Source organism: Prionailurus viverrinus, chromosome B1 (assembly GCF_022837055.1).
Source record: "Prionailurus viverrinus isolate Anna chromosome B1, UM_Priviv_1.0, whole genome shotgun sequence".
NCBI lineage: Eukaryota > Metazoa > Chordata > Mammalia > Carnivora > Felidae > Prionailurus > Prionailurus viverrinus.
This window is the reverse complement of record NC_062564.1, coordinates 115,497,753-115,522,829: the sequence shown is the minus strand read 5'-3', so window position 1 is coordinate 115,522,829 and position 25,077 is coordinate 115,497,753. Positions and strand designations below refer to the sequence as shown.

Sequence of the window (25,077 nt, the reverse complement as noted above, 5' to 3'; positions counted from 1 at the left end):
GATTGGAGACGAGGGCGGGGAAGGCGGTGGGCACAGCCAATCCGAACCGCCCTTCGCCGCTCCCCTCCCTGCCCCTCCTCCTTCCCGTGGAGTTAGTGTTCCGCAGGCGGCGTCTCGGGTCGGTGTCTGCTTGCGCTCTCCCAGGGGTCAGCCCCGGGTGAGCCGGTGCAGTCGAGGCTGGGGACGCCGGCGCGCAGGCCATGGCCTCTCCCGGGCTGCCGCAGGCCCTGGCCGAGGTCTCGCCCTGGCCTCTGCGCCTGCTGCACGCGCCTCCCGGGCTGCTGCGGCTGGACTCTACCGGCGGCGCGCTGCTGCTGCTCGGCCTCGCGGTGCTCCTCGGCTGGAGCTGGCTGTGGCGGCACCGGGCGCGGGGCATCCCCCCCGGACCCACGCCCTGGCCCGTGGTGGGCAATTTCGGCTTCGTGCTGCTGCCACCGTTCCTCCGACGGAAGAGCTGGCTGCAGCGCCGGGCGAGGGCCGCAGGAGTGGAGCCCTCGGCCCTGGGCCCGCAGTTGTACCTGGCCGACCTGGCCCGCGTATACGGCAACGTCTTCAGCTTTTTCATCGGCCACTACCTGGTGGTGGTCCTCAGCGACTTCCAAAGCGTGCGCGAGGCGCTGGTGCAACAGGCCGAGATCTTCAGCGACCGCCCGCGGGTGCCGCTCGTCTCCCTCGTAACCAAGGAGAAGGGTGAGCCGCTTCTCGGCCGCCGGAGCCTTGAGGGTCGCGGGCCGTGTGAACGCGCGATGCGGCGCATGGGGCGCCAGGTGCACCGGGCTGTGGTTCCTGTGCCCTTTGCAGCCGCGCGCACCCAGTCCGGCTCACTGCAGGCAGCTCCAAAGTAGGAGGGCGGCGGCAACGCCTCCTTTTCCTGGTGCCTTTAAGATCGTATCGAGCTGTGATGGATGAGGGACTCGTTCTTATTCCAAGATAAGAAGTGGGAAACCCACTGGAAAGTTGAGGAAGGGAAATGGGGACGGGGGCGCGGGTGGAGACGTGTGAAAGCCAGGCTCTATCTTTCCTGTCTGTCCTTTCCAGAACAAGGCCTTTGGCTGTGTTAGATGGAGGCAGGGATATTCATTACACCTTCTGTGTTCTGAATGAAAGCGTTTAAGAAGATAGTTCCCCATAAGATAGAAAGTCCAGAAAACGTGTTAGGAGCCTATTGGCAAACCTAGTTTACTGGGTTTGCAACCTCTGCGATTTCTGCTTATGGAAGTCCAAGTTGGGCAGTTTTGATGGTTGGGTTACCCTCTCCCTAACCCAATCCTCCCACCTCCTTTGTTTATCAGTCTTACCCTTTGTCTTACTGGCTGGCATAGGTCCCAGACTTTTTTGTCTGAGTTCATATGTTAATTGCCTTTCGTCAGTCTTTCCTTCTGGAAGCTTTTTGTCACTCCCTCTCCAAGTTAGCTCCCTTTTGGAACCAGTTTCTTTGCACAAGTACTTTTTTCACTGCCCTTATCACAACTGGGGCTACAGAATTTTGCAATCTTGGGCCTGGAAGCGGGGTCTTTACCACGAAACTGACATCTAGGAGAATGTGGACTGCGACATAAAAAGATTCAGGCTTTTAAGAATCTGATTAAGCCAGAGTTTTCCCTCAGGATTTTAATGAATAGCAGTGGTGATCATAATATTTTAAATGTCCCACTGAAGAACATGTCACAGTTCGTAACCCATGGTCTCCATGCCGTCACACATGCTGCTGCTTCTACCTAGAATTCTCTTCCAGCCTCATGGCTGCCTGGAAAACTCCTGTTTTCTCTTCTTTTCTTTTCTGTCTTTTTAAACACATCGTGGTGAAATACACATAAAATTTGCCATCTTAACCATTTTTAAGTTCAGTGACATTAGGTCATTCACATTGTTATGAAACCATTACCACTATCTCCAGAATATTTTTCATCTTGCAAAACTGAAACTGTGTACCATTAAACAAACTTAAAAAAAAACCCTCCTTGAGGCAGGCACCTGGATGGCTCAGTTCATAGAGCATGTGACTTTTGATCCTGGGGTTGTAGGTTTGAGCCCCACGTTGGGTGTAGAGATTACTTAAAACTTAAAATTAAAAATTTAAAACAAAAAATAGAAAAAACCCTCCTTCCTCTTTCTATCCCCTGGCAACCACTGTTCTATTTTCTGACTCTATGGATGTGACTATTCTAGGTACTTGATATGATTGGTATCATCTAATATTTATTCTTTTGTAACTGACACTTTCACTTAGCCCCATGTTTTAAGCCTTTTCAATGTTGTAGCATGTGTGAGAATTGCTTGCCTTTTTAAGTCTGAATACTATTCAGTCGAATGTATATAACACATTTTGTTTATCCCCTGATGGATGCTTGGATACTTCTGCCATTTCACTATTATGAAAAATGCTGCTATGAACACGGTACATATACAAATATCCATTCAAGTCCTTCCTTTCAATTCTTCTGAGTAGTTACCCAGAGGTGGAATTGCTTGATAATATGGCAATTCTGTATTTCATTTTTTGAGTAACTACCCTACTGTTTTCCACAGTGTCTGCACCATTTTACATTCCCACCAGCAATGAACAAGGTTCCAATCTTCCCACGTCATCTTTGCTATTTTCTGTTTCTCAAACCTGCTTAAATGTCACCTCTTTGAGAATGTGTTCCCCAACATACCTCTCTGCCAGGGAGAGGGGAGCTACCCTTTCTCTATGACACCACTGTTTGGGCTGAAGCCCCTCCCCCTCCCACCCCCTGCCAGTCAGTCAGCAGGTCTTGTCAATTCTGCAGAAACAGTTCTGTATCCATCCACTTGTTTTGATCTCCATTGTCAGCACCTTCTTGCCAGGTACCATCATTTTCATTTGATACTTGAAGCCACTTCCCTAGCCTACTTGTTTCTACTCCAGTTTTATTTTATTTTATTTTATTTTATTTTATTTTATTTTATTTTATTTTATTTTATTTTATTTTATTTTTTTAATGTTTATTTATTTTGAGAGAGAGAGCGTGTGTGTGTGTGTGTGTGTGTGTGTGTGTGTGAGAGAGAGAGAGAGAGAGAGAGAGAGAGAGAGAGCAGGGAAGGGACAGAGTGAGGGAGACACAGAATCCGAAGCAGGCTCCAGGCTCTGAGCTGCCAGCACAGAGCCTGACATGAAGCTCGAACCCACGAACTGCATGATCATGACCTGAGCCAAAGTCAGACGTTTAACCGACTGAGCCACCCAGGTGTCCCATCGAGTTTTTTATCTACACATCAGCCAAAGGGATCTCTTTTAAAAACCAAGAATCACAGGTGCCTGGGTGGCTCAGATGTTGAGCTTCTGACTTCATCTTAGATCATGATCTCAGGGTTCAAGGACTTAAGCCCCACGTTGGGCTATGGGCTGACAGTGCAGAGCCTGCTTGGGATTCTCTTTCTCTTCCTCTCTCTCTCCCACTCCCCCACTTGCACTCTCTATCTCTCCTCTCTCTCACTCTGAAAATAAATAAATAAACTTAAACCAAACCAAACCAAACAAAAAAACCATGAATCAAACCATGTTGCTCCCCAGCTGAAACCAGTTGCCTCCAACTCCATCCTGGACCTACTGTGCCTGGAAGAATCTGGGCCCTGCCTGCCTTTCTCACTTTCTCTCTCTCTCCATTCTGCCTTGACTCATACATTTCAACCTGCTCTAGAAAAATTAAGCAGATTCCTGGCAAGCTTGTGACTGCCTCAGTCTACTGGGTTTGTTGTCCTTGGGCCTAGAATAACTTTTCATATGACTGACTCCTTATCCTCTCTCAGGCTAATTGTCACCTTTCAGTCCTATTTTAGACACTGCTCAATATCACAACTTATTTTATCTCTTTCATATTTCACTCATTAAACACTTTGAAAATATTTAGCCTATTACCAGCCCCACCTACCAATGGAATATAAACTCTGTGAGGGCAAAGGTTTGGTTCATGTTGTTACCCACTGTATCCCCACTAGTTGGCACAGAATAGGTAATCAAAAAATGAATGAATCTATGCATACAAACCTCTGTTGATGCACGTAACACATTATACTGTAATTTTCTTGCATGTCTTTTCCTCTAGATATTTTTAAGGTGTGAATTAGACTTTCTTCTTTGAGGTCCTTCTTGGTGAATATATGGTTTGCTCAAAAATCTGTAATAAGGCAGTTTCTTTTTTATTTTGAGGGAGAGAGAGTGCGAGTGCACGTGTGCATGAGCATGTGTATGTGGGGGAGGGCCAGAATGAGGGGGAGGGAAAGAATCTTAAGCAGGCTCCATGCTCAGCATGGATCTTGACTTGGGATCGATCTCAGGACCTTGAGATCATGACCTGAGCCAATGCTTCACTAACTGAGCCACCTCGCTGCCCCTATAATAAGTTTCTAAGTATTAGTTGAATCACAGCTTATTATTAGATCTTTATATAGGAAAGGCCTGGGAGCCTGGGGTAACTGGGTGTTTCAGCATCTCAACCAAAGCATTCATTCTCCCAAGAGACAGTTAGGATTCTTTAGGTGATGCTGGTCTGGTATTGTAATGGGTGTGTGTTGGGCAGTGTGCTGTGAGCTGAGAAAAGTTGCTGTGGTGGAGGCAGTTGACAAGAGAAGGTAAAGGAAGAACCATAGGTCGCAAAGGAGATGCTTGTGGGGCTAACTTAGAGTAGAGAACAGGTCATCTGAATAGGAAAATGGAGACAGCTGAGGAATTTTTTTAATGGAAATTGTTCAAAGGTGAAGAATAAAAGGGGAGAATATGAGCTTATTTCAAGATGCCCATCAAAGGATGAGGGACCAGACAAATTCTGAGTAGATGTCACAAATCGAGAAATGGATAGCCTGAAGTTATCAGCCTCAAGGAGAGGCCATGAGAGCTAGAGGCTGAGCAGCTCAGCACTACTTGAGGAGTGTTCACGCTGTTTGGCTACTGTTTCCAATGGCAGAATTAGAAAATGTGAAATTGTCTAGAAGAGAAATATGTATAGGAGAAAGAGAAACAGTATTAGGAATTAGAGGTCAATAGCATTATTAAATATTTAGTACAAGATATTTTTAGGGTCACCTGGGTGGTTCAGTCGGTTGAGTATCCACCTCATGGTGGTAAGATCAAGCCGTGGGTCTGGCTCTGCACTGGCCCTGGAGCCTGCTTGGGATTCCCTCTTCCTCTCCCTCTGCCCTTCCTCCACTCACACACTTGCGCACACATGCTCTCTCCCTCAAAAAATTTAAAAAATAATTTAAAAGATTTTTAAAGAACATTGGTACTAAAGTTAGTGAGACTAGCAGAGAAAGGAATGTTTTATAAACAGTGATGTTCAGAGACAGGCTGGAAATACTTGACTTAACACATTGCCGAAAAGTTCTAGAATGTGGGGAAGTTATTATATTTGAATTTTTCAAAATATGCTTGGGAAAGTTGATGTTCTTTTTAAGCCAATAAAAACTCTAGTAAGCTAGATATGCCATAAAGGTATTTTACATTAGCTATGCCCATCATTCTCATCAGTCTACCTGAATCTTTCCTGAGCAGGAATAGAAAATAAAGCTACAAAGTCAGAGTCAAGGCTACCAAAAGTGCTTTACCCTAAGTGTGGTCAAAGGTTCTTCTAAAAGGTTTGTGTACATCACATTTTTATTATAAAACATTTCAAATATAAAGTTCAGAGAGCATATAAATTTCTTTATCTACCATTCAGATTTGCTTCACATTCATAAACAATACATAGTTTTATTTGGTATGTTTTTAAAAAACTTATATATGTCATATATTTAAAGTACCATTTCTATTCCAGCTGTTATTAGTTGGTTTATCTATTTCTCTGTTGATAGAAATTAGATTTTTTTTTTTTTTTTTTAATTTTAGAGACAGCATGAGCAGGGGCAAGGAGCAGAGGAGAGAAAAAGAATCCTAAGCAGGCCCCATGCTTGGCTCAGAGTCCAATTCAGGCTTGAACCCATGACCCTGGGATCATGTCCTGAGCTGAAATTGAGAGTCTGACGCTCAACTGTCTGAGCCACCCAGGCGCCCCAGAAATTACATTATTTCTAATTTTAAGAGATTGCTAGAAACTTGGAGCAAGAGTGAAAGCAAATTGCAGAGCCATAAAAAAATGGAACATAAAAGGAAATTTGGAAGAAATTTAAGAGCAGAGTATAGATCAGTCAGTACTGACTACTTTAAAGGGGAACAAGATGCAAAATGAAATTAGGAGATGAAGATAGAAAATGAAAGTTCATCTGGGGAATTTAAAAATGAATGAGGGGGTGCCTGGGTGGCTCAGCCGGTTAAGCGTCCGACTTCAGCTCAGGTCACAATCTCGCGGTCCGTGAGTTCGAGCCCCACGTGGGCTCTGGGCTGATGGCTCAGAGCCTGGAGCCTGCTTCCGATTCTGTGTCTCCCTCTCTCTCTGCCCCTCTCCCGTTCATGCTCTGTCTCTCTCTGTCTCAAAAATAAATAAATGTTAAAAAAAAAATTAAAAAAAAAATGAATGAGGAGGGGAGCCTGGGTGGCTCGGTTGGTCGGTTGAGTGTCTGACTCTTGATTTTGGCTTGGGTCATGATCTCAGGGTCGTCTGCTCTGGGTGTGGAGCCTACTTAAGATTCTTTCTCTCCCTCTCCCTCTTTCCCTCCCTGCTTGTGTGCATTGTCTCTCTTTCTCAAAACTAAACTAAACTAAAATAAGAAAAACAGGATAACCAAATCTTGTAGTAAGTGCAGTAAAATAGGTATTTGAAATAGTTATGTACTCGTAGCAAGAGGGCCTGAATTCCCACTAAAAGGAACACTTCTATGACTCCATGGAAGGAAAGGGCAAATGTAATCACTGGGTAGATAGCACCTTCTCTATGTCAGGAGGAAGAAAACTTACATGTGATGGATATAAATTGCATCAAATTTAATGTATTTAAGTACTTTTGCTTTATGTTTATTATTGTAAAACATGTGGAAGAGGAAAAAAAAAAGAATTCCTTTCAATTCTTTCCAAAAAGAATTGAAAGCCATTTGGGATCATTGTTATTCTGAGATAGCCATTATTGGTATTTTTATGTACTGCCTTTGTCTTTAGCCCTACTAAAGAATGAATGGGTCAACCAGGCAATTAGAGAAGAAATTTATAAAAAATATGGAAACAAATGAAGATGAAAGTACAATAATCCAAATGCTTTGGGATGCAGTAAAGGCAGTCCTGAGAGGAAAATACATTGCAATCCAGGCCTATCTCAAGAAACAAGAAAAATCCCAAATACAAAATCTAACAGCACACCTAAAGGAAATAGAAGCAGAACACAAAGACACCCCAAACCCAGCAGAAGAAGAGAAATAATAAAGATCAGAGCAGAAATAAGCAATATAGAATCTAAAAAATACTGTAGAGCAGATCAATGAAACCAAGAGTTGTTTTTTTGAAAAAATAAACAAAATTGATAAACCTCTAGCCAGGCTTGTCAAAAAGAAAAGGGAGATGACCCAAATAAAATCATGAATGAAAATGGAATTATTACAACCAACTCTCAGAAATACAAGCAATTATCAGGGAATACTGTGAAAAATTATATGTCAACAAACTGGACAGCCTGGAAGAAATGGACAAATTGCTAAGCACCCACACACTTCCAAAACTCAAACAGGAAGAAATAGAAAACTTGAACAGACCCAAAACCAGCGAAGAAATTGAATCAGTTATCAAAAATCTGCAACAAATAAGAGTCCAGGACCAGATGGCTTCCCTGGGGAATTCTACCAGACATTTAAAGCAGAGATCATACCTATCCTTCTCAAGCTGTTCCAAAAAATAGAAAGGGAAGGAAGACTTCCAGACTCATTCTATGAAGCCAGTATTACTTTGATTCCTAAACCAGACAGAGACCCAGCAAAAAAAGAGAACTACAGGCCAAGATCCCTGATGAATATGGATGCAAAACCTCTCAATAAGATACTAGCAAATCGAATTCAACAGCATATAAAAAGAATTATTCACCATGATCAAGTGGGATTCATTCCTGAGCTGCAGGGCTGGTTCAACATTAGCAAATCAATGTGATACATCACATTAATAAAAGAAAAGATAAGAACCATATGATCCTGTCAATCAATGCAGAAAAAGCATTTGACTAAATTCAGCATCCTTTCTTAATAAAAACCCTCAAGAAAGTCGGGATAGAAGGGACATACTTAAACATCATAAGAGTCCACAGCTAATATCATCCTCAATGGGGAAAAACTGAGAGCTTTCCCCCTGAGATCAGGAACACGACAGGGATGTCCACTCTCACCGCTGTTGTTTAACATAGTGTTGGAAGTGCTAGCATCAGAAAACAGACAACAAAAGGAAATCAAAGGCATCAAAATTGGCAAAGATGAAGTCAAGGTTTCACTTTTTGCAGATGGCATGATACTATACGTGGAAAACTCGATAGACTCCACCAAAAGTCTGCTAGAACTGATACATGAATTTAGCAAAGTTGCAGGATACAAAATCAATATACAGAAATCAGTTGCATTCTTATACACTAATAATGAAGCAACAGAAAGACAAAGAAACTGATCCCACTCACAATTGTACCAAGAAGCATAAAATACCTAGGAGTAAACCTGACCAAAGATGTAAAAGATCTGTATGCTGAAAACTATAGAAAACTTATGAAGGAAATTGAAGAAAATACAAAGAAATGGAGAAACATTCCATGTTCATGGATTGGAAGAATAAATATTGTTAAAATGTCAATACTACCCAAAGCTATCTACACATTCAATGCAATCCCAATCAAAATTGCACCAGCATTCTTCTCGAAGCTAGAACACAATCCTAAAATTTGAATGGAACCACAAAAGACCCCGAAGAGCCAAAGTAATTTTGAAGAAGATGACCAAAGCGGGAGGCATCACAATCCCAGACTTTAGCCTCTACTACAAAGCTGTAATCATCAGGACAGCATGGTATTGGCACCAAAACAGACACATAGACCAATGGAATAGAATAGAAACCCCAGAACTAGACCCACAAACGTATGGCCAACTCATCTTTGACAAAGCAGGAAAGAACATCCAATGGAAAAAAGACAGCCTCTTTAACAAATGGTGCTGGGAGAACTGGACAGCAACATGCAGAAGGTTGAAACTAGACCATTTTCTTACAACATTCACGAAAATAAACTCAAAATGGCTAAAGGACCTGAATGTGAGACAGGAAACCATCAAAACCCTAGAGGAGAAAGCAGGAAAAAACCTCTCTGACCTCAGCCGCAGCAATTTTTTACTTGACACATCCCCAAAGGCAAGGGAATTAAAAGCAAAAATGTGCATGCATTTTTAAACAGTGTATTTTCTTCTTTAAAATGGAATTGTAGGGGCGCCTGGGTGGCGCAGTCAGTTAAGCGTCCGACTTCAGCCAGGTCACGATCTCGCGGTCCGTGAGTTCGAGCCCCGCATCAGGCTCTGGGCTGATGGCTCGGAGCCTGGAGCCTGTTTCCGATTCTGTGTCTCCCTCTCTCTCTGCCCCTCCCCCGTTCATGCTCTGTCTCTCTCTGTCCCAAAAATAAATAAACGTTGAAAAAAAAATTTTTTTAAATGGAATTGTATTCACACCCTTTAAAATTGTTTTCAGAATTGTTTAAAATTGTTTTTGTCACTTAAATTTTCTGAACATGTTTCTGCATTATTAGTTATTCTCCTGCAAAGATCCTAAGAGCTGTACAACATTCCTTTGTGAGAATCTATCACAGTTGGTTTAGCTTATGCCGTGTTTGGTTTAAAGTGGATTTTTGTTTCAACTGTGTGGCACCTGTTCCTCTGTAGAAGACTCCCTTTTGAGGAGCTCTTCGTCCTCGCCACTTACTTGTACCCACTAACTGTGGTTGGAACGTGAGATGCCATGTCTTTATATGAATTCCCTTCTCTGACAGCAGTGATTAGGCAAGGGTTAGAACCCTGATCAAAGGTGACTTGATCAGAATATCTTACCTCTGTACCAGTGGCTAGTTTGTAGGCTGGGCACCGAACTCAAGAATTTATGTTCATGGCATGGTCTGGAAACCTCAAGTCACAAAATAAACTTAAGGTGTTCCAAATTGGTATCACCAGGGGATACCTGACTGAAGCATTTGAATCCTCCCCCAGCATTTTTTTAAAGTCAGATCTGAAGAATAGAGGCCTTTTCTCTCTGGTGGGGAAAATGGGAGATTAGGCATCTGAAGATAGCTCCTGATGCTTGGAAAAGCTAGTTTGCAGTGGGAAAAAGTGAAGTCAGGCAGAAAGCATTTGAAAATGGGTGCAGTGAGAAAGAGATGTGTGGCATTTAGTCTTCTCTGAGGTGATGACCCCTAGCTCTTCCTGGTTTGTTTGTTTGTTTGTTTGTTTGTTTGTTTGTTTGTTTTTGGTTGCGCAGCCTAATCGGCCTCTTTGCCAAACCTACTTAAGGATATATTTTTGTCATTCCCACCCAAGAGTCCTCATTTTTGCTTTGGAGGCATTTTTATTTTTTAGTGTTATTATCCTCCCTGAAGTGAAGTCTTTGTACACATCCACAGATACCATTGCTTTTCAGGGCTAAGAATGGAGATGTTAACAACTGTAGGATGTGCCTGAACCTCTTTCAGACGCTCCTAGGACCATAAGCCATTCTGGCTCCAAAACATTAGGGTTTTGTAAAGTTCAAAGCCTTGGGCCATTAATTCTGTCCATGCCTCTCATTCTAGCATTCTCAGGCAGTCTCTTTGGTCACCTCTTTTGTCTTGCACTTCACACCTGTCAACCTGTTGTCACATATCCCAGTCTTCAAACATTAGCCTCTTCTGAGAAGGTTCTCTCCATTTCCTTGCCTTATCTAAACCTGATTTCCCTCTAAAGATAATTTAGCCCTTCTTCACTTGTTGGGCTGAACACTGGGTGTTAGACGTAAGTGATGAATCACTGCAGTCTACTCCTAAAGCCAAGACTACACTGTATGTTAGCTAACTTGAGAAAGAAAAAATAATAATAATTTAGCCCTTCTTGAAACAGCCTCTTTAACTTTGCTCAAGTTGTTTTTCGAAAATGTACCTTCATACACATCTTTAATTTTCTTAATTTTTTTAAAATTTATTTTTGAGAGAGAGAGTGCGCATGTGTGCACACGAGCTGGGGAGGGGCAGAGAGAGAGGGAGACAGAGCATCTGAAGCAGGCTCTGCGCTGACAAGCAGAGAACCTGATTCGGGACTCAAACTCACAAACCGTGAGATCATGACCGGAGCTGAAGTCAGATGCTTAACCGACTGAGCCACCCAGGCACCCCTATGCACATCTTTATTTACAAATGCAGCATCAGTTCAGGTGTCCTTTCTTCTGAGAAGTGCTGCCTTTCCTCAGCTGACACGGCGCTCCTTCCTTTGTCTACACTGCAACTTCAGTCCATCTCTGACATACAACATTGAATCAGTGCATCCCAACAATGCAACATTCAATATGGTCCAACATAAAACATTCAATACTGTACATTCCAACTATGCAGCCAAAGTACAATCCAACATACAGCATTCAATACAATATGTAACTTCAATACAATCTAACATACAACAGTGTATTGGATTGTTGGTTAAGTTCCCATAACGACTAACATCTTAAAAAGAGAGACGATGGCTCTTTTAAATCAATATGCCCTAAGTAACTTGTATATAGGGGACTCTGAATAAATATTGGAAAAGCCGATAGTAAAGGGGTGTTTTACTTGATAAAATATTTCTAAAATATATATGTGTAGTTTAAAAGATGGTGAGTAGATCATAAAGACTGAGAACCTAATAACAGAAAAATAAAGTTCCTTAAGAAATAGAGCAAAGCAGAGATGTCGTATGTGATATCTTAAATTAGACGACAGTTAAAATTAGTATCAAATCCTGAAATTAGAGTGAGAGACTAGATCTTTCTAAGGAAAAAGAAGGGGACCTAACAATGCTTAGCCTCTGAATGCTGAAAGCAGCAAGAGTTGGCCATGGTTAAATGCAGGAAGAGTGACTAAGCTGTGGTTGCCTAGGAAATAGTTTACGGGGCTTTATTAAAGGGAGTGTTCTAGTTTCAGGAATGGTTAAGACATTTCCATTTCTTTTTTGTCTTGATAATCACATACCAAACCAGAGGGACTTTTTAAAATTTAATTTATTTTTTTAATTTACATCCAAATTAGTTAGCATATAGTACAGCAATGATTTCAGGAGTAGATTCCTTAATGCCCCATATCCAATTAGCCCATCAACCCTCCCTCAACCCCTCCAGTAACCCTTTGTTCTCCAAATTTAAGAGTCTTATGTTTTGTCCCCCTCCCTGTTTTTGTATTATTTTTGCTTCCCTTCCCTTGTGTTCATCTGTTCTGTGTCTTAAAGTCCTCATATGAGTGAAGTCATATGATATTTGTCTTTCTCTGACTGACTAATTTCACTTAGCATAATACCCTCCAGTTCCATCCACATAGTTGCAAATGGCAAGATTTCGTTCTTTTTGATTGCTGAGTAATACTCCATTGTATATATATACCACATCTTCTTGTCCATTCATCCATCAATGGACATTTGGGCTCTTTCCATACTTTAGCTATTGTTAATAGTGCTGCTATAAACACTGGGGAGCATGTGTCCCTTCAAAACAGCACATCTGTACCCTTTGGGTAAATACCTAGTAGTACAATTGCTGGGTCAGGGGGTAGTTCTGTTTTTAACATTTTGAGGAATCTCCATACTGTTTTCCAGAGTGGCTGCACCAGTTTGCATTCCCACCAGCAGTACAAAGAGATCTTCTTTCTCTGCATCCTCACCAACATCTGTCGTTGCCTGAGTTGTTAATGTTAGCCATTCTGACAGGTGTGAGGTGGTATCTCATTGTGGCTTTGACTTGTATTTCCCTGATGATGAGTGATATTGAGCATTTTTTCATGTGTTGGTTTGCCATCTCAAACCAGAGGGACTTTTAACAGAAGCACACACTCCACCCAGAATGAAATGGATCTACAGTTCTGTGCCACAACATTGGAAGACAAAAAGTAGACATCGGATTGGCAAATGACTTCCTAGAGTGGAGGATGACCACCCCTAATTGGTCTACACTGGGGGCAGGTACTAGTGGAGTGTGAGACAGTTTATCCTGCAGAACCCCAGAAAGTCTCAGGAATTGGAGATACCAGTGGTAACAGGAGATGGGTATGAGCCAGTGGGCTGGAACAGTGATTGTTTGAAATGCATACAAAATATAGTTAGACTGTCCCTTTTCACCATACCCACCCCTTCAAAAAACAGAAAGTAGGTGCCAAAAAACAGAAAGTAGGTGCCCTGAACAATCTTGGGTTTAAATGACTTCTTGGCCAGGGATGTGAAGTGGGTGGAGTGAGGGCAGAGATCTATGATCTTGCATCACACAAGATGAAAAGTTGCTGTAGACAGAAGACTCTTGAAGAGCTTCCCTTTGAGTGTGAGGTTGAGTTTGACAAGGAACACCCAACAAACCTGGCCACTAACAAAAGAAAATAAGGAAAATTGTCTGTCTTGGCCTGGACTCTGGCAGAGAAAGTGTTCTCTGCTACTTCCAATCCCTGTTGCAAGTACCCTGCCATTTTAGTACAAAAGCAGCCATGGACCATATGTGAATGAATTATAGTGGCTCGTTAACTCCTGTGTTCTAGTAGCCTTTATTTATAAACCCTGAAATTTGAATTTCATATTTTTTCATATATCATGAAATGGTGTTTTGATTTTTTCCCCAACCATTTAAAAATGCAAAAATTCATCTTTGCTGACTGGCCATATAAAAAGAGACAGCAGGCTGGATTTGACCTGTGGGCTAAAGCTTGCTGATCATTATTCTGGACTTTAAGTAACTGTGTTAAAAATTTAAGGGTGAGTATTCACTTTGTTTCTCTAATGCAAAAGAAGGCAAGAAAGGAAGGAGATAAAAGAATAGGTACAGCCAGGTAAAGTTCAAAATAATGTATTAGAAATAAATTCATAATTATATTAAATATAAATGGACTAAATTGACTAAAGGATAGATTGCTAGAATGGATTTTTTAAAAATTCAAATGTATGTTATTTTAATTTTTTTAACAGTTATTCATTTTTGAGAGACAGAATATGAGCAGGAAAGGGGCAGGAGAGAGAGGGAGACACAGAATCCAAATCTCCAGGCTCTGAGCTGTCAGCAAAGAGCCCAACGTGGGGCTTGAACTCATGAACTGCAAGATCATGACCTGAGCCGAAGTTGGACGCTCAACGGACTGAGCCACCCAGGTGTCCCCAAATGTATGTCATTTTAAAAGAGACATACCCTCCCTCCAAAAAGAGAAATACCCCAAACATAAGTGTACGTTAAAATTCAAAGTGAAAGAAAGCAAAATGTTATACCAAGATAATACTTTAAAAAGAAAAGCTGTTGGGATACCAGGGTGGCTCAGTTGGTTAAGCATCTGACTTCAGCTCAGGTCATGATCTCGAGGTTTGTGAGTTCGAGCCCTGCCTCGGGCTCTGTGGTGACAGTTCAGAGCTTGGAGCCTGCTTCAGATTCTGTGTCTCCCTCTCTCTCTGCCCCTCCCCCACTCACACTCTCTCAAAAATAAATAAACATTAAAAAAATTTTTTTAAAAGAAAAGCTGATGTCTTTTTGACAATATATACTTTAAGTCAAACCTTATTATTAAGAATTAGTGAATTACATGATGAGAACAGGAAGAGGAAGATATAATAATTTGGAACTTGCATATACCTAACAGTGTTCTCTAGCATATATAGGTATCTGACAGCAAAGATAAGTTAACAGATATAAGCAGCTACATTGCAAAATTCTATAGCAAAACTTACAGAACTGCAAAGAGAAATCAATAAATGTACCATTATAGCAAAATATTTTAACATAAGCATTTGAATAACTGAGAGAGCAGGAAGATCAAATTTGCTAAGGATATAAAATTTGATTTTGTACCTTTGTACAAATGTACCATTTGATTCCAATGGTTATCAGGTTTTTTGTGTTGGACATATAGAGAACCCTGTACCCCACAATTGAGTCTATAAAAATTCTCTGAATTTTAATGGAAATTGTATTAAAATCGATCACATACTAGGCTAAAAAGCAAGCCTCATTAACGTCAAAAATCAGTAGAAGACAAATTAATTTAGGTGGCAAAAAATCATAATAGAAAAAAATTTTAACTTAAGATTATAATGAAAATACTTGCAAACAGTACTTGTGGACTGCAGCTAATGCGGTACCCAGAGGCAAATGTAGCTCCCTAAGTTATGTATTAGGATAAAAGTCTGAAAAGTAATAAGTTAGATGGCCAACTTTATGCATCTGGAAAAGAATAAAAGCATAAACTCAGAAGAAAAAAGAAGGAACATAATTTTACACAAATTCTTCCAGAGAGAAAGAATATACCCTGGATTAGTTTAGAAGGCCAGTATATCCAGACAAGTACATTATGAGAAAAAAGAAATTTATTGGCCATTTCATTTATGAATATGAATTTAAGAAAACATACAAGAAACCAAATCCATCGATTAAAAAAAAACCATAAAACACTATATAACCAAAATTGGATTTATTTTTTATTGCAAGCAGTTTCAATTATCAGAAGGAAGACAGTTTCAAATCTATAAATTAAATGCAATTCCAATGAAAACCTCAAAGTTTTTTTTTAATAGAGTTTGACAAGCTGACTCTAAAGTTTTATAAAAGAGTGAAGAGCCAAGAATAATTTAAAAAGCAATGTTGAAAGAGAATAAGGAGGGGGGACTTCCCTATTAGATGTTAAGACTCACTGTGAAGTCTATTTCTGTCTTATAAAGTAACAGTAATTAAGACAATGTGCTCTAAGCACTTTGGAGAGTAATTTGGCAAGTCTAGTCATATTAACAAAGTACGTGTTTATGACTTCCAAACCACTCTTAGCAATGTCTTCAAAATTCTGAGGAAGTAGAAAAGGTAAAATAAACACATTTTCTAAAACAATCTTTCGAAATTTGCTGCCCATGCATTCTTGCTTTAGCAAAAGAAGGGAAGGAAACAAGAAAGAGGAAGAAGTAGAATCCTGGAAATGGGTTCAGCACAGGAGAATCTAAAATAATTCCTTAATGATGCCCCACAGAGGTCGTCACACACCTGAATAGAAGGCCTAGAAGCAGCAGATTTGAGCAGATGTGTGGCAGAGTCCAAGGATAAAAGCAGAGCTGATAAATCGCCTGATTCATTTGACCACACAGATGTTTACATTGAGAGGCATTTTGTAAAGGTATTAAATATTGTGATAAGATTTAACCACAGAGAAAGGTCTGTATTTCATCCTCAGCTGGATTCACAGCATCCCGGTCCCTGGCACTGACTCAATATTCAGAAATATTTGTTAAATAAGTGATACTCAAAGATAGCAGAAATGAAGTAGATTAAAAATGGCAAAGAAGGAGAACCAGCTGAAACAATAAAGGGCACCATGGAAAATAAAAGGGTGAAAGAGGTGACAGGAAATAAGGAATATTTGAAAACAAATTGATACATCTGGGAACAATTCTGTTGGGTTTGATGGTGGGAGATGTATAACATAAGTGAGAATCAAATGAGGTATAGTTGTGGATGACTTTTGAGTTCAGATGTTTTTAAATTAGGGCTGTTGCTGACAACAGACATTTTAGATTACCTGCCAGCTATTCGGTTCCAAACTGATGGTGAGTGTTACAGTCCAGTGGGACTGTTGATTTATTTGGCTAATATTTGACAAGCTCCTCCTGTATACTCGGAATGATGCCAGATGCTGGGATTTTAATAGTCAGCACAATCAGGTATTGTCCCTGCCTCCTTCTATTCAGAATCTTTAGAATATGGGTATATCCAGCCTGAATTTTTTTTTTAATATTTGTTTAGTTTTGAGAGAGACAGACAGGGTACAAGTGGGGGAGACAGAATCTGAAGCAGGCTCCAGGCTCTGAGCTGTCAGCACAGAGTCCCATGCAGGGATTGAGCCCACAAACTACGAGATCATGACCTGAGCCAGATGCTTAACCGACTAAGCCACCCAGACGCCCCCAGCCTGAAATATTTTTTAAGCCTGGATTTACTCTTATGAAACATAAGATTCAGAAATTTACGCTAAAGAAAGAGGAACCCTTTTGCACTGCTGATAAGAATGCAAACTATAGTGCAGCCACTCTGGAAAACAGTATGGAGGCTCCTCAAAATATTAAAAATAGAACTACCCTGTGACCCAAGAATTGCACTACTAGGTATTTATCTAAAGGATACAGGAGTGCTGATTCGAAGGGGCACATGCACCCCAATGTTTATAGCGGTGCTATTGACAATAGCAAAGTATGGAAAGAGCCCAGATGTCCATCGACTGATGAATGGATAAAAAAAGATGTGGTTTATGTATACAATGGAATATTACTAAGTGATCAAAAAGAATGAAATCTTGCCATTTGCAGCAATGTGGATGGAACTAGAAGGTATTATGCTAAGCGAAATAAGTCAGAGAAAAACAAGTATCATATGACTTCACTCATGTGGAATTTAAGATACAAAACAGATGAACATAAAGGAAGAGAAGCAAAAATAAGTTAAAAACAGGGAGGGAGACAAACCATAAGAGACTCTTAAATACAGAAAACAAAACTGAGGAGTGCTGGAGGGATTTGGGGTGGGGGGATGGGCTAAATGGGCAAAGGGGCATTAAGGGGGACATTTGTTGAGATGAGCACTGGGTGTTACATGTAAGTGGTGAATCACTAAATTCTATTCCTGAAATAATTATCACACTATATGTTAACTAACTTGGATGTAAATTAAATAATAATGAATGAATAAATAAAATACGTAGAACAAACTGCTGGGGGGGGTAGGTGGGGGGATGGGTTAAATGGGTGATGGCCATTAAGGAGGGCACTTGCTGGGATGAGCACTGGGTGTTGTATGTAAGTGATAAATCACTGAGTTCTCCTGAAACCAATACTATGCTATATGTTAACTAACTTGAATTTAAATAAATTAAAAAAAAATTAAGACTAAAATAAGTAAAAAGAAATTTACACTAACTCTAAAAATTGAAATTCATTGCTTTTCATTTCACTGGGGGTTCCCATCTATAAGCTATATTGTATGGGATTTTTATTATTAGAAACATACGCTATCTTGATAATTAAATTTCGCTAATCATTCTTCTTGGCTGGTGATCTTTACCTGTATGTAGATGAACTGTGCACACGTGACTTGACAAATACAGGACACACTTCATTGTAAGTCCTTTTAAGTGTTATCAGGCATCGCTCTCTCTTACCTTTTCTTGGTGTCCTTTTGCAGGGATTGTATTTGCACATTATGGTCCAGTCTGGAGACAACAGAGGAAGTTCTCTCATTCAACTCTTCGTCATTTTGGCTTGGGAAAACTTAGCTTGGAACCCAAGATTATTGAGGAGTTTAAATATATAAAAGAGGAAATGCAGAAGCATGGAGAAGACCCCTTCAACCCTTTCCCCATTCTCAACAATGCTGTCTCTAACATCATTTGCTCCCTGTGCTTTGGCCAGCGTTTTGATTATACCAATAGTGAGTTTAAGAAAATGCTCAATCTTATGTCACGAGCGTTAGAAATCTGTCTCAACACCCAGCTCCTCCTGGTCAACATATGCTCCTGGCTTTATTATCTTCCCTTTGGACCATTTAAAGAATTAAGACAGATTGAAAAGGATATTACCACTTTCCTTAAAAAAATCATCAAAGACCATCGAGAGTCTCTGGATGTGGAGAATCCTCAGGATTTCATAGACATGTACCTTCTCCACGTGGACGAGGAGAGAAAAAATAATAGCAATAGTAGCTTTAATGAAGATTATTTATTTTATATCATTGGGGATCTCTTCATTGCTGGAACTGATACCACAACTAACTCCTTGCTTTGGTGCCTTCTTTATATGTCACTGAACCCCGACATACAAGGTAATTAACAGATGTCTCCTTTATTCAGGCAAAGCCAGGCTATTTAATTTTTGTTTTCATGTTTGTTTATTTTTGAGAGACAGAGAGGGAGCAGAGGAGGGGCAGAGAGAGAGGAAGAGAGAACCCGAAGCGGGCTCCAGGCTCTGAGCTGTCAGCACGGAACCTGACACAGGGCTCAAACTCATGACCCAAGAGATCATGACCTGAGCCAAAGTCGGATGCTTAACTGACTGAGCCACCCAGGCTCCCCAAAGCCAGACTATTTAAATCAGTATCAGCAACTTTGGTGATGCTGTAGCTTCTAGCTCTAAGCGATGTCTTCAGGCTGGGAAACAAAATGGAAATCCTTGAACCTCATAGGGAGTTGGTAAGGTATTAACAGAAAAACTCCCAGTGGGACTAATGTCATACTTGCTTGCATACATACTTGCTTTAGAGAAGAAGGACAATTTAGAGCTGAAGGGAATCATAATGATTGTCTGAACCCAGTCATCTTGTTTTGAAACTGGAGAACGAAGACCCAGAGAAGTTCTGTGACTTTCACAGAGTGTCTGGCAGTTCATAATGGAAGAATACAAAAGAGGACAGTATATATTACTTTTCTACTGCTTCTATAACAAATAACCACAAACTTAGTGACTTAAATCAACACAAGTTTGTTATCTTAAACTTCTGGGTCTCATTGGGCTAAAATGAAGATGTTGGCAAGGCTGCCTTTCTTTCTGGAGACTCTAGAGGAGAATCCATTTCCAGCTGCCTTGGCTCCTGGCCCCGCTTGTCATCGCTGACCCAGCGATGTTGAAGCACTGTGATCATTTTCTTTTAGTCACATCTCCCTCTAACGTTAAACTCAACTGGGGAAAGTTCTCCAATTTTAAAACCCAAGTAATTAGTGCACACCCAGAAAATCCAGGGTAATCCTCCCTACTCAAGGCCCTTAATCTGATCACAGCCGTGAGGTCTTTTTTGCCACATAAAGGAGCATATTCATAGGTTCCAGGGGGTTAGGGTGTGGACATCTTTGAGAGGCCATTTTTTGTGTACTGTAAATGAGATTATGCCTTCTGCACTATTGTTCACTATTGAGTAACAAATTATCCCAACATTTAGCATCTAAAAACAACCACCATTTTACGATCTTACATAGTTTCTGAGGATCAGGAATCCAGGAGCAGCTTAGCCTGGCTGGTCTGGTTTAGGATTCCTCATGAAGTTATAGTCAAGATGTTGGCTGAAGCTGCAGTCATCTGCAGGATTGACTGAGACTGAAGGATCCACTTCCAAGATGACTCATGCACTTGACTATTGGCTGCAGGCCTCACCGCTTGGACTTTTCCACAAGGCTGCTTGACTTGGCAGCTGCCTTCCACCAGAATGAGTGACCCAAGAGAGAACAAGTATCAAGACAGGAGCCACAGTGTTTTTTATAACCTAAGCTCAGAACTGACATGGTGTCACTTCTCCTTTACTCTGTTGGTCACACAGATCAACTTAGTACAGAGTGGAGGGGGACTGTACAAGGACGCGAACACCAAGTGGCAGGGATCACTGGGGGCCCTGTTGGGATAACTCACGTTGTCACATACAAGCTTAGAGAGTCAAAACAAGTGTCCATATGAGAGAATGATTGAGAGTACTCCTGAATCCAGAATGCTTTCTCCTTTACCCTTCTATCTGTTCTGCTATCCTTCAAAGTCACAGGGTGGTACAGGGTCCCTGGGACTAACTGCCTCTACCTGTAATATATGACCAATGCTTTATGCTCTGAGGCTGAGTCAGGTCCAAACTGCCAACTTATCGCTTGTGTGTATGACACACGTATGGGAAGTATGCATAAGAAGGCAGTCTCAACTCTTCTAGCTTATCTTATGGTTTATTCTTTGTTATTCTTTCCTTTTTTAATTCTTTTTAATAGAAAAGGTTCAGGAAGAAATTGAAAGGGTCATTGGTGCTGACAGAGTCCCTTCCCTCACTGACAAGGCCCAGATGCCCTACACAGAAGCCACCATCATGGAGGTGCAGAGGCTGACTGTGGTGGTGCCACTTGCCATTCCTCATATGACCTCAGAGAAAACAGGCAAGTCCAGTGTCTTTCTCCTTTGAATGCCCTTGAGGGAATCCCAGCCTTCCAGTCCAAAGAATTTTAGGTGAGGGCGTGATGACCATTGCCCAGCTTGATTCTCCTGAGGGTGTAACGTTGTATTGTGGATAATTAAATGTCCAGTGGATACTTCAGCCCTCAGTTGTCCATTTTTCACATCCTGGTGTTCCAGCACAGCTTGTTTTATAAATAGCTCTCTAGACTTCAGAGCATGCACACTTACATTGTCAGACAAATTACGCTGCCATTTAAGATGGCTGCATTGGCAGAAAAAACTCCAGAATTAACAAAGGCACCTACCTCTCAGTCTTCTTGGAGGTCAGAAGAGCTAGCCTAAAATGAAATTAAGCATTTTAACTGGGAATTATCCTACCTTACCTCTTAGAGTTCTACAACTGAAGCATAAATATTACAGAATTAGAAGAGCCCATCTGATTCTAAAGGCACCTGTGTCAACTTCACACCTACATTGAAATGTGTCCATTTGTGGTCATGTCTTTGACATGTAAGCACTCAGACTTTATGTAAAATTCCTCAGAACAAGGAACTTCCCTCCTCTGGAGATAGCCCATGATGTAATGAGCTTAACTATGGTTATAAGACAGTTGTAAGAGGCAAGAACTTATAAATGACATTGGATCACTTCATGGTTTTTCTTGTGCTAGTTAGATGCACTGTGTGTGCAGTATCTTGGGTGTTGTTTACGGTGCACATGAACTTGTCAGTGGTAAAAGCAGTGTTGACTTCCCTGTACAGTTGACCCTTGGACAACATGGATTTGAACTACAGTGGGTCCACTTACACATGGACTTTTCTCAATAAATGTATTGGGAAAAGTTTTAGAGTTTTGCAGTAGTTTGAAAAAATTCATGAATGAACTGTATAGCCTAGAAATATGGAAGAAATTAAGAAAAAGTTAGGTATATCTTGAATGCATAAAAAATATATATATACTCATTATTTTATCATTTACTACCATAAAATACAGTTGACTCATGAGGTTTGAACCGCATGGGTCCTTTTATAGGCCAATTTTTTATAGTGCAATACTGTAAATGTATTTTATGATTTTTGTTTTAAAGCAAAGTTTTTATTTTTTAATTTTTTATTTTAAGGACTTTTATTTTTAAGTAATATCTCTACCCAATGTGAGATTCGAAGTCACAACCCGGAGATCAAGAGTCATATGCTCTACTGACTGAGTCAGACAGGCACCCCTCTCTTGTGACTTTTTACTAACATTTTCTTTTTTCTAGCTTTATTTATTATAAAAACACAGTAAATAATACAAAAATATTTGTTAATCACCTATGTTATTGGTAAGGCTTCAGTCAACAGTAGGCTATTAGGAGTTAAGTTTTGGGGAATCAAAAGTTATATGCAGATTTTTACCTATGCAGGGGCTCAGTGCCCCTAACCCCCACATGGCTCAAGGGTCAACTATATTAGGAATTTGTAATTCTTTGGGAAGTTTACCTGGAATGTCCTATGATTTCTGTTTCAGTGTTTTCTCTTAATTATAATGTTTTAATGGTTTGATTTGATTCATTAACTCTGTGTCTATTACAGCAGTTCCTGTGCCTCGTCTCAGGCTGGGGTCCTGAGATGGTGTTGATAGCATCTTGTCCCAACCCTCAAGTACCTCAGTGTTTAGTCTCCACAAATTAAGTAGCTAGATATGTAACCGGATTTTTTTTTTTTTTCAGATAGTGATGTTTGCCGCGAACTATTAGTTGAATGACACTGGTTTTTTTTGTTTGTTTTAGTGCTCCAAGGATATACCATTCCTAAAGGCACAGTGATATTACCCAACTTGTGGTCAGTACACAGAGACCCAGCCATTTGGGAGAAACCGGATGATTTCTACCCTAATCGATTTCTGGATGATCAGGGACAACTTATTAAAAAAGAAACATTTATTCCTTTTGGGATAGGTCAGTTAAACTTTTATTTTCTAAATGGCATAACTGAAGAGGGAAGACTAAAAGAATCTTTTATTATTTCATGATAAAACTGTTTTAAAAACATTTCCATCTTGACAAGCAAACATAAGAGAAGAGGTAAATAATTGAGATTAAATGCAGCCCCCTGCATTTATTTCAGATTTTAAAAACAAAATGAAAGCAGTTGGTTTTAAATCCCGAGATATGACTAGAAATCTTCCTTTCTGAGCTGCCCAAGTGATTGTTTGAGTCCCAGGAAATTGTTGGAGTTAAGAGCAACTTGTGTGACCTTCTGCTGTGCTGGTGACTGAGAGGCTGGGTTTGCTAATCTCACCAGTCCCTCTTTTAGAAACCTGTATGAGCACATGTAGGGTTCTGTCTATAGAAAGGAATGCTCCAAACATTGTCTTCTGACTCATTCTCTCTTTAATCTTCCAGTTGAGACCAAAGGAAAGCCATAAGAAGGTATGGAGGAGACAGGGTTGCCTAGATCTGTCTCTAGTTCCTGTCTAGAATGAGGATAAGTTTTCATGAGTAGGAGTTAAAATGTGAACTTAGTGTGTAGAAATTCGGACCAGCATATACTTTGGGAGGCCATGAGGTATATATGACCATTTTGTTTTAAAACTCTCTATATCTGCATTTAAAACACTTAATTGAGATATTTCATATACCATTGCCAATTGCCCTTCTTGAGATAGGAAACAGGGTGGTATTTATAGTGTCAACTTTCTTTTCTGATCTCATTTTTAGGGAAGCGCGTGTGTATGGGAGAACAGCTGGCAAAGATGGAATTATTTCTGATGTTTGTGAGCCTGATGCAGAGTTTCACATTTGCTTTACCGAAGGATTCTAAGAAGCCCATCCTGACTGGAAGATATGGTCTAACTTTAGCCCCACATCCATTTAATATAATCATTTCAAAGAGATAAAGAACGTGCCCAAGAAGAGAGTGTAAATACATCTCCTTCTGACCAGATTCTTCCTCTGCAGTTGACAGCAGACCCAGCAACGCAGTGGGTCCGGGTCAGGCTCAGATGAGAGGGAGACCGGAAAGAGGGTGGAGCTTGATTCTTCAACAGGATGTGTCTGTCATTTTAGTAATGTGCATCTGTGACTTACGGAATGGGGACCAAAGTGCTGGATCAGGAAGAAGAGATCTGGAGTTTATGGAGTTTATTGGAGCTCCCACCAATGAACATTGCTTCTCATCTTTCAGTGCCTCAGTCATTCTGTGTGTAAAATGAGGTTAAGAAAATTCTCCTTCTCTATGTTTCAGCACTAAAGAAGGGCAAATACCCCGTATCTTTTCTTTACTGACCTCACCAAAACACTGTTATTTTCTGGAGAACAAATTCAGAAGTAGAAGGAAGTTCTGCCAGTTTAAGACCTGTGACAACACGAAAGTAGTGTTCAGACTTGAATACTTTGTCAGAGAAGGATGTGGGTTTAGGCAATGATGAGTTAGAGCTTTTCTCTGAACAGATCTTATGTCGGTTTGGTGGAAGGGCTTGTTCTGTTACTGTTATCTTTTTTGTTTGCGATGTAGTTTTTACGTTTTGTAGACATGGACTCAAGTGCCCTTGTCCAGTGTGTAGCGGAAAGGTTATTGTTTGAATTTATATGTCTACCTTCTTTTTTTTTTTTTTAAGTTTATTTATTTTGAGAGAGAGAGGATGCGTTGCATGTGCTCGCGTGAGCGGGGGAGGGGCAGAGAGAGAAGAAGAGAGAATCCCAAGCAGGCGTCAGTGTGCAGCCCGATCCGTGAACCTCAAGATCACGACTTGAGCTGAAATCAAGAGTTGGGCGCCACCCAGTGCCCCGTACGTCTACCTTCTATTTCAGCTTTAGAAACTGTGAGCCTGGCTGAAGAGGTGGCTTCAAGGCAGAGCTCCTTTCTGCTCAGCTACTTGCAGAGATGTAGCTCTGCCTTTTGACTTGAGCCCTGAATAGCGAGCTTGGGCATTTTGATACTGGGATTCATCAGGGAAAGATTCAAACTGTGCTGAACATCCCTTTTGTGTTCTCTCTTCCACTAGGCTTAATATGTCTCATCTTTGAGTACTCTCAAAGACAAAGAGTCATTCTTTTTTTTTTTAACTTTATTTTTGAGA

The 25,077-nt window shown here is 40.7% G+C and overlaps 1 protein-coding gene across 2 annotated transcripts; it reads left to right on the top strand.

Annotated features, from left to right (window-relative positions):
* The first annotated feature begins 112 nt into the window (after positions 1 to 112).
* LOC125163256 (cytochrome P450 2U1) lies at positions 113 to 25,077 on the top strand. Of its 2 annotated transcripts, XM_047854772.1 has the most exons (5): positions 113 to 690; positions 18,284 to 18,919; positions 20,835 to 20,996; positions 22,787 to 22,954; positions 23,717 to 25,077. In XM_047854772.1, the coding sequence occupies exons 1-5, from the start codon at positions 201 to 203 to the stop codon at positions 23,893 to 23,895; spliced, it is 1,635 nt and encodes a 544-aa protein (XP_047710728.1). In that variant the 5' UTR covers positions 113 to 200; the 3' UTR covers positions 23,896 to 25,077. The 2 variants fall into 2 exon arrangements, with proteins under 2 accessions (XP_047710728.1, XP_047710729.1); XM_047854773.1 differs by lacking the exon at positions 20,835 to 20,996.